Below are 10,164 nucleotides of genomic sequence, written 5' to 3'. Positions count from 1 at the left end.
TTCTCCTCCTGTTAAGGTGGATTCTTTCTCCTCTGGGTAAGGTGGATTACAGAGAACCTATCCTCTCACCTTCCCATTTTGGCCATTCGTATAAACCTTTCTCTCTCGCTAAGTACCGGCCTCAGTGATTATATTATTGTGCGTCAGGCCCACAGACTTAGGATCAGGAGGTTCAGTATCACTCTCTGGCCTCAATACCCTCATGGGATTAATAGGGCCCAGCTCCCAAGGTTCTCGTGAGGATTCTCTTGAGATCCTGAACTTCAGAGTCCTCAGGACAGAGCAAATAGGGATGCTCCACACGTGTGAGTCTCAGCATCTCTTTCCCAAAGACACAACCCCCACCCTGTCCCATAGCCCCCACCCCACAGCAAAGAAGCACACAGAAGTCTCATTAGGATTTTTATTGCTGGTAGGGGGTGGGGGCTACATGGGGCACCTTGTGGGAAATCTTCAGCACCGGGGCCTGGGGTGTGTGAAGTTTCAGAGCTTCTTCAGGGGCAGAATCTTAGGTTAGAGTGAGAAACTCTCCCAGTGTTCAGGGCAGCAGTGTTCTGGTGTGTGCTTGTGTTCTGGCATGTGCTTGTGTTGTGGCTTGTGCTTGTGTTGTGGCTTGTGCTTGTGTTCTGGCGTGTGCTTGTGTTCTGGTGTGTGCTTGTGTCCTCATGTATTCTTGTGTTGTGGTTTCCCAGTTGGCTTTGATGCCATTTTCCTGTAGAGAGAGACGGGGAGAGGTCACTGTGTGTTGCCCCAATCCCGCCCCTACCCTGACTCCCTGGTCTCTCTCTTCCACTAAGAAGATTCAGAGGAGCCCAGGACTTGGTGGCCCCGCTTCTGTGCCTGTTTCCCAGAGGGACCAGAGTTCCTTAAAATCAGAATGCTTGACGCTGGCCTGGCTCTCAAGGCCTGCCCTCTCTGCCCCAGTGCCTGCTCTTGTCCTCTCTGTCCCCTGTCCCCTGCTGATTCGAGGACACTTTCCAGCCGCCCGCCCTTTGCTCAGGCTGTTCCCTTGTCCTAGAATGCCACCCTCTCCTTGACTATGTGCACATCTTCCTGCCTCAGGGCCTTTGCACTCCCCGTCCATAGGGAACATTCTCCCCACATTCCTAGCCCCTGCTGCATTTTCCTTCATTCAGATCTCAACTGAAAGTGTCACTCTTCAGAGCAGACCCAGTCGCCCTGTCTACAAGAGCCCCTCCCCATCCCTGCTTGTTCTCAACACCCTGTTTATCGTCTTCTCAGTGCTGTGCTCCCTCTGGGCTCCTCTCCTGGAACTCCCTGGTTCATGGGCTGTTCCCCTCCGGCTCCCTCCCCCAAATGGCAGCTCCCTGTGGGCTGTGACTTCGTCCTATTCATCGCTCTCCTTCCCTAATGCACCAGGTCCTGGCCCTGAGCCGATGCTCAATGCATATTTGTTCACAAATGAATGCTTTCCTAACTCCTCAGACAGAGCCACTGTGGGCGAAACACCATGGAGTGTCCACACTGTGCCAGGCCCCATGCGGCCCTCCAGGTCCTTCCCCTCAGAAGCCCCCATGGCACAGACGGAGAAACTGCGGCTCCTGACGTCATAGGAGGAGAGGGTTTGCCCCAGCCTGTGTCCCAGGTCTGTGTAGCCCCAGCTTGGGCCTGTCCCCACCACCCAGGGCCATCTCCACATGATCCTGGATGGAGTCAGGAACCTGTCCCCCAAGTCTGAGCACCCAGAGAGCCAGCTGTGTGACCGCAGGGACCTTGTCATCCTCCCCAGCCTCAGTTTTCCCAGTGTCTTCATCCATACACCCAGCCCACCCGGGCCCGGGAAGGGGACTAACCGGGTCACTGAAGCTCCGTTCTTCTTGCTGATGTCGTCGATGATGTGTTTCACGATCTTCTTCCCCAGGTTCTTTCCAACCTTCTTCCACCACCCCCTGATGACGTCGAAGATGCCGTCCGGCTCTAGGTCCGCCTGGTCTGTCTCTAGGTCTGCCTGGGCCGGGGCTCGGCCTGTCCAGGAGACGGGGAGGGTGCAAACATCTCAGTATTGGGAGGCCTCCCGATGAGCGTCAGGGATGGGAAAGGAGGTCCAGGAATGGGATTCTTGGGGCTCCTGGTGTTAAAATGGGGGGAGGTAGTGGGGCCCCCAAGTGGGTCTCAAGCTGCTGGGAATTGCCTTCTCTCCCCCTGGACACACCCCGCCCCCCCTTCCACACTGTAAAAGCAAGACAGCCAATCCTGGAGGGGTGGGGGTCAGTACATCATGTGTTGCTGGGGCTCCACAGGGCAGATTTCCCACCTGCTGGACCACCCCTTAGAGAAGCTGAGACCCAGCTGGCGGGATGTGGTGGGGTGATGAATGCAGGACAGGGGAACCTGGGCACATAAGGGTCCCCAGAGCTCTCCAGAGTCCTCTGAGCCTGGACCCCAGGCCTGGGGCCAGCTTCACACTTCCAAATCTCAAACTTCCGGGGTCTCCTCTCCTCTTTTACCTTCACACACCATCCATAGAGCCACCAACAGGACCGGGAGTGACAGAGCGAGCCTCATGGCTGGTGAGGGGGCTCTGGAGACAGAAGCGGGATGGGGTGATCAGCGACACAGCATGTCCCTCCCCCAGGTCCCTCCCGGGAAGTCAGTGAGCACCTACCTGGACCAGAGAGGGACAGGACAGGTGAGCTCCCACCTGGACCAGTGAGGGACAGGGGAGATGAGGGAACCTGGCCTGGCCTGGGCCTTTATTAGGCTGGGGAGGGGTGGGGCAGGTCTCCCCTCCTTCCCCCTGGGCCTCCCCTGGGCCTGCCTCCCTGTGTCCTCTCACCTTTCCATTTGGGCCCCTTGCTGATGGCAGCGGGTCACGTCAGGCACAGCCCCTGGCTGTCCATCGCCCGCATCTCGAAATTTCCCTGACTGTGGGGCCCTCTGCCTGCTCCAGCCCTTCCCCCTCAGGGGGCAGTCTCCACCTCCCCTCCTGATGCACACCCTGCTCCCAGCCTCAGGGCCTCTCCCTCTACCTCTGGGTAGCTCAGGGACTCAGTTCACACTGGACCCCGGCCCTCTTCCATCCCGCCCCTCTTCACAAGCCTCTTCAGCCCAAACAGCTCCCGCTCCACGTCTCTGTGGTCACGCAGTTGCCCCACACTCCTACCCCCGGCAGGCCCCCTCCAATCTCACTCTCAGACTCGCCTTTCACGCCCCACAACTTGCATCTGGAGCACCCAGGCCTCCCTTCTGCTCTCTGGGTCTGAACCTCACAGCCTCCTCTCTCCCTTTTGGGAAGGGGTCCTTTCAGCCTGTCTCAACTGTAAAACCTGCGCTGCAAGGCTCCAGCCTGGGCCCCACCATCCATCCCCCAGACTCCTCTTCCATTCCTCCCCCATTTCCAAGGCTGCCGGGCCCGGTAAACACTCCGTCTGCTGTTCATCACCCTCTCAGGCCCCTCCTGGCACCCAGGCTCCCATCTCCCCTCCCTCCACCACATCTGCCTCTCAGGGCTGGATCTATGGCTTTCCCCCTCCTCCGGGCTGCCTTTGACCCCCAGTGATCCCTGGCAGCTGGGCATAGAGAGGCCCCAGATCCAGACTCTTCTTGGTTGGCCTTGTGTCTCCCCACCATATGTCAGTCTGGAGATGAAAGGGATGGTTTGAAAGGGACACACAGACACTACCCTGGCAGCATTGCAACACTCCTCTTGCCAGCTCAGCACTTCCGGTCCCTGTCAACCCCCCTGCTGCCTTCCCAGACATCCGCCTCCCTGGTGAGACCAGCAGTCCCCAGACATCTACCCAAAGTCTGCTCCCCTCCCTGCACTGACCCAAAAGAAGAGAAAAACAAATTGCCTTTTCCAGTTTCATCTTCATCACACCTATAGGAGTTTCCATTCACAGATGGGGAAACTGAGGCACAGCCAATAACATTCAATGGCTCAGTGAATGATTAGATGGGTGTGGGTAGTCCCTCCCCTTCCCAGACCTCAGGCTGTCTCTCTGCATCCCTGCCGGGGTCAGCCTTTGCCCCACAGCACCCCTGCCAGCCTGTGTCTCCCAAAGCTCTGTCCCCAGCCCCTGTTCCAAGTCTTGACCTGACTGGGGCTGCCATGAGGTGGGACAGCCCTGTCTGCTCAGACATCTTCCTACGTGAGGATTCAGAATTCAGGTCTTCAAGTGACAGACGTGGCTGGTGCCCCTCTCTCCCACTGACATCTGGGGAACAGGCTCAGAGGGGTGGCCCCAGCTCCAGGGCACACTGTGATCAGTGGAATGCGGAGCTGGGGCCAGGCCCTGGCCTCTGAGCCCACTGACCCTTTCCCTCCTCACTGGGCTCTGGGTGAGTCACGTGGGAGAGGGGACCCGCCTCCACAGGGACACCAAGGGAGGGCCAGGGAAAGCCCTCGTGGTGCAGAGGGTGCCGGAGAGAAAGCAGGCACAGGGGTGAGGAGAATGCAGCCTGGCCTGGGAGACAGGATCATTAGCCTGGTCAGTCCCCTGCAGTGGGAACCCTGCTCCCCTCCTCTGAGCACTGAGGGCGTGGGAGAGGAGAGGCCGGTGGTTCCCAGCTCCAGCCCTGGCTTCTCTGTGTGTCAGCTCCCAGCTCCATCTCCCAGCCCTGACCTCCATGGGCGGTACTGACCCTCCCAGGGTGGGCCTCTCCTTCACCCTGCAGCCTGGACTCTGCACCCACTGGGCTTGTTGGATAGACAAGAGGTCCACGACCCAGCTGGAGGAGGGAAGGAAGTGAGACACAAAGGACCCCACCCCCACCGCCTCCCCTTCTGAGTCAGACCCCAGCCCATCCCCCGAGGTCCAGGAGTGCTGGAGCCCAGGTCCTTGTCCCCCTCAGACACAGTCATTGATTCTGAAGCCTGTCCGGCTGCTTGAATTCTTCCAGAAGTACCTAACGGCTCTGACCGTCCCATCATGAAGAGGTGCTCACACCCCATCATGCCCTGCTCCTTTAGAAAGCTGGGAAGACCTCGGAGTCCCAGCTCAGTGTCCCCAGCCCTACACTCAGAGACAGCGTCGCCTGTGTCCACAGCTCGCAGGGACAAAGTCCTCTGCAGCCACTCTGGCAGGACGAGCTGGGGCGAGTGACCCAAGACCCTGCCCTCCTGCTGAGAGAAGGCCTGTGGAGTCCCCAGCTGATGGAAGTCCCGGGCTGTGTGATCCTGGGCCAGGCCCTTCCCCTCTCTGAGCGGGGTCCAGGCAGCAGCCAGGCTTGAATCCCTTGTGGTTGGTGTCACTCTTCTGCGCTTGGGCCCTGCAGCGCCCCCTATTGGTCACTGTGGGAAGGTCAGGCTGGAAGGAATGGGTCAAAGGAGCCACAGATGCAACATAGGAAAACAGAGGCCTCCAATTTCACCTGGGGTTTTGTGTGTGTGTGTGTGTGTGTGTGCGTGTGTGTGTGTGTGTGTGTATTTCATTATTGTCCTGTAAAATGCTTCAGTTCTTCCCTGTTTTTCTACTGAACGAAGATTTCTTTCCCCACCCAGTAACAGCCCAGACAATGAGAAACACAGCAGCTCATCCAATGAGAAACACAGCAGCTCAGCCAATGAGAAATGCCACAGCTCAGCCAATGAGAAACACCAGAGCTCAGCCAATGAGAAACACTGCAGCTCAGCCAACGAGAAATGCCACAGCTCAACCAATGAGAAACACCAGAGCTCAGCCAATGAGAAATGCCACAGCTCAGCCAATGAGAAACGCCACAGCTCAGCCAATGAGTAACGTCACAGCTCAGCCAATGAGAAACATTGCAGCTTAGCCAATGAGAAACATCACAGTTCAGCCAATGAGAAACACTGCAGCTCAGCCAATGAGAAACACCAGAGCTCAGCCAATGAGAAACGCCACATCTCAGCCAATGAGAAACATCACAGCTCAGCCAATGAGAAGCTGTTGCCACCCTGAGCTGTTACTTTCCCCAAATGGACTTTCCTTTAGAACAGCCCCTCCCTGCTCCCCCTTTTTCCCTATGAAAGCAGCTCCCCTCCTTTGTTTTGTGGATTTGCCTAGGGTTTGCCACCGCATGCGGGTCCTGAGTTACAGTTCCTTTGGCCAGCCCTGGATAAACTTGTTGAGGCTTTCAGGTCAACATATTGGTGTCAGAAGTGGGCTCCAGAGGAGGCAGTGACCCCCAGAGTTGAATGAGGTCCCACACTGAACCCCCATGCTCGTCACTTCTGTGAGTTGCTGCCTGCTTTTGGTTTATCGAGTCTCCTCTTGGAATTTGAGCTCCGCTCCCTTTGCATTCTGAGCTCTCAGGTTATTCAGCATTTGAGAGGCTTGTCCTCTCAGGGAAGGAATTTTATCCTCCACATTCAAGGCATGGTCCTTGGGTTCAGAGCATCGTCCTTTGGTGAGTATGGGGTTGTTTTTTGAGGGTAGCACTGTTCCTGGCTAGCTTTTCTTAAAACCAAATTGGAAGTCTGTGGCTCTAGAATTAAGCATGATGAAGGATACGTCTATTTTCATCGGTATCTTGAGGCTTCTGGATACGCACAGAGCTCTAAAATTGCTTCAGCACAAGATACCGTGTCTAAACTGGCTGAAACAACTGAAGAACTGAGGGAGAACAAAATGGCCTCTGGAGCCTCATGTTCCCCTCCCCCTTGTTCTTTGTCTCAGGTGCCATTTGGTTTGTCTTCCCAGAACCTTTGTCTCAGACTCCACCCTGGCATCCTTCTTATACTTAGGCCCCACCCCCAATGCCATCTTCCTCTCTTCTGCTCTGAGAAAACCTGCCCCTTTAAGATCAGACCCTCTGAGGACTCAAATGCTAAGCCCCTGATTACTATTTCTAAGTTAATGAAGCAAATAAACAACTAGAAGGGAAATTTTGAGTAGCACTTACCCGAGACTTTTGATAATAGACAGAATGACTCCAAAAGCAGCTTACAGGATCCTTACAGCATGCTGGTAAAAATCTTTCATTAAAGACTGTAGCCACCTGAACAAGTAACCTTAACGTAGCCCATCTGCCAGAAATACAATTTGGATCCAACTATTCTTTTGAGTTTTGTACCTGACACGTGGCTAAAAGTTTTAAAATGAAAGCTATGAGGTCTCTGTTAATGTCTGTCTCTGTGTCTATGTATGTGTGTCATAGAGATGTGATATTTTTCTACCTCTGGTTGATATGGTTAGAATTGATTTGTAAAAAGCTCTATTTAATTGCCTTGAAATTAAGTGCTTATAAAGTAAGTATTCTTAAATCTCAGAAATATAATGGAAACTCACTTAAATGCTTCTCAGGTTCATGTCCTCTAGGATTAATCATTAGTAAATAAAAGCCAACTGAAGGTTGTTGGTGTAAATTAAAACAGGCACATCTTCTGAGTTGTTAGTCCTGGGCGTCATGCAAATGTGCAACTTTTCTCTCTGCCTGGGTTTACTAGTCAAGGGGGCTCATGCTGTCTCTGTTACAAAATTGTCAGCAAGAAAGTAACTTGGGATGATGGTTGGCTATTTAATGTGTAATCCAAACGTTATTGTAAAAATCAAGTAATTAAAATAAATGTAAATAAGAACAAAGTGTACACTAAGTTAAACTAAATAAAGGATAGTCTTGAATACCTAAATCATTTTCCAAACAAGATAAAATACTAAAATGTAAATTACTGAATCTGAATATAGGTTTATCAAATTTTGGCTTCCTATTGCAAAGAAACTAAAGATAAATTTCGGTATGTTGGTAACCATGCCTTGTGACACATGGGAAAGACTGCCATATTCAAAGGGCAGATACTCCTAGAAATTATGAAATGTGCTTATAAATCTGCCAGTCTGTGATCTCTTAGTTCTTAATTTTCACTAGGAATTGAGGATTCTAAGGATTAAGATTTCTAATATATGTAAATAAAGCTATTAGAAATAAAAGGGAAACATGTCTGTATGCAAGGAAAGTAAAGTGTGTGTCAGTAAAAGAAGGTATGAGGAATGGACATAATTTTGTTTTAAAGAGAGGCTGGCTATTTCAGGAAGGGGTAGAAGGAAACACAACAAAATCCCAATGTAAAAAGAAAGTTGTAGAAGCTTGAGGGAAAGGAATCTTGGGAAAAGAATTTTATGAGTGGTTAGGACTGGCAAAGATTGGAATGAATAAATTTTAATATCAAAATAAGCTGATGCAAATTAAAATCTTTTCTGTTAAGAGGGCGAGGTTTTCTTAGGCTATTGGTCTGCTCTTGATAACACATTACGAAAGCTTCTTTATGTTTAAGCAATAGGACAAGAAAACAGAGTTTTTCAGTTTCCTCAAAGTAATTTCCTGTGTTTTTTCTATCAGATCTTTAATTATGCAAGAAACCTGAGTCTTCTCAGTATTGAAGGAGGGAAGTTTTGCTTACAACTATGTAACCTTTTGTATTCGCCTTTGAAACCTGTTATTGTTACTTTGGTCAAATAGATACTTAAGTATTGTTTTGTAATGATCCTTGATCCTATCTGGTCAAGTGTCCAAACCTCTTGATACTTTTGACAAGCTTCCCAAACTATTCAAATTCTAAATGCTGTTTTTTGACCAGGATGTAACTTTGGGATTTTCCAGAGGGCACCTGGGACATCTCAAAAGATTGATTCTCTTTATAAAAGGAGACGTTCCTCTAATTATGCTTATTTGGTGTATCAGATTACATGAGGAGCATGGCTGAATGAGAGACAAGACTTTTTAGTTTGTATGGTATTGGTGAGTGTTACTAAAAAGTGTTCTAGAGATGATATAAAACTCCTAAACATCTGCTATGTCCTACTATAATGTTATTACCTGTGATTCTATTGACTATCTAGAATGTATATCACAAAAATACCTAATTTTCTTGTCCATTGCATTTACCCATTGCCTTTCAAAAGCAAAAAAAAAAAAAAAAAAAAAAAAAAAGGCTTCTGTCAGAGTTATTGTTTTACTCTGATGCTTTTACAAATATGTTTCATTTTCAAAGAGATTCATGAAAAAGACTTTGGCAAGTACTCTGGCATACTGGTTCTGATAACTTTAAGATCACGACACGGAACTGGGTGGAGTTTCTGCAACTGGAGAGGAGGACTGGTGCTTCCAGGGCTTGTTGTCCAGACGTCAAGGACCGCTCTTCCTCCTCTGCTTGAAGCCATCTATAACTTACAGCAATTTGGTAAAGTGTATCTTTGCAACAAGGGTTAAACATTTATCTTTTTCTCTCTACTGCATCCCTCCAGAATTTGGAAACTCTAAAGTATTCTTGTCATGGTGATGTGTGTCTTTGCATGGGTTCAGTGAAAGTCTGTTCTGCTTGTAACAGGACACATTGCAAATAATGGCTGCATTACCAAGGCTTTGACTAGAATCCTATATTCAAGAAAGATGTATCTAGACTCCTCCTCACTCAGATCCGGGTGTCCAGGCCCCCAGCCCCTCCTCCCTCAGACCCAGGGGTCCAGGCCCCCAGCCCCTCCTCCCTCAGACCCAGGGGTCCAGGTCCCCCAGCCCCTCCGCCCTCAGACCCCGGAATCCATCCCCCAGCCCCTCCTCCCTCAGACCCAGGGGTCCCGCCCCAGCCCTGACTCCCGCCCTGGCCCAGGCTCACATGTGTATTTCCAAGCTAGAGACATGACGGTGCCCTCCTCCCCAGGCTGCTGGTGGTAGACCAGCTCTCCATCCAGAACCAGACACAGCGTGATGCTCTGCAGGTAGTGCGCCATGAGGATTCCTGCGGGCGAGAGGGCAGACGTTCCTGAGCCCGGGTGTTTCTGTCCAGCAGACCCCTGCTCCCAGCAGCCTCGCTCACTCACTCATGATCACCGAACACATCAGGGGTGGGATCCAGGCCCTTCCTCATCCCACGCCCAGACTCTGAACAACTGAGCCTCTGCAAGAAGCACGAGCGACAGGTGGGCAAGAGCACACCTACCCTGGGTTCTAATCTCAGCCCCAGCCCAGGCCGGGGGAGTAACCACGGGCCACTGCTGTCACATCTCTGCAAACAGGACTGCCTCTCGAGGCTGTGAGGACCACCAAGGAGGGGAGGGGGGCACAGCATCCAGAGCGTGTCCGGCACACAGCTGGTGCTCAGCGATCGCTGGGAGTTGCCCCTGTTGAGGTCCCTCCCTGGGTCTCTGCCCCTGGGCAGGAAGGACGACCCTGAGGCCCCCAAGAGTGTTTGCTAACATGTGACTGTCCCCCACGGGCCTGAAGGTCTGGAGCCCAAGGACCAAG

General features: G+C 51.8%; 1 protein-coding gene across 1 annotated transcript; it reads right to left on the bottom strand.

Annotated features, from left to right (window-relative positions):
* Window positions 1-396: 396 nt before the first annotated feature.
* On the bottom strand, window positions 397-9,604 carry LOC124249627 (apolipoprotein C-I-like). Its single transcript, XM_046680743.1, has 4 exons — window positions 9,536-9,604; window positions 2,469-2,542; window positions 1,815-1,986; window positions 397-712 (listed from the first exon to the last, which is right to left on the bottom strand). The coding sequence occupies exons 2-4, from the start codon at window positions 2,524-2,526 to the stop codon at window positions 664-666; spliced, it is 279 nt and encodes a 92-aa protein (XP_046536699.1). The 5' UTR covers window positions 2,527-2,542; window positions 9,536-9,604; the 3' UTR covers window positions 397-663.
* Between the last annotated feature and the right edge of the window lie 560 nt (window positions 9,605-10,164).

Source organism: Equus quagga, chromosome 13 (assembly GCF_021613505.1).
Source record: "Equus quagga isolate Etosha38 chromosome 13, UCLA_HA_Equagga_1.0, whole genome shotgun sequence".
NCBI classification, from domain to species: Eukaryota; Metazoa; Chordata; class Mammalia; order Perissodactyla; family Equidae; genus Equus; species Equus quagga.
Note: the sequence above shows the minus strand (reverse complement) of the source record. Positions and strands in the feature narration are given on the sequence as shown.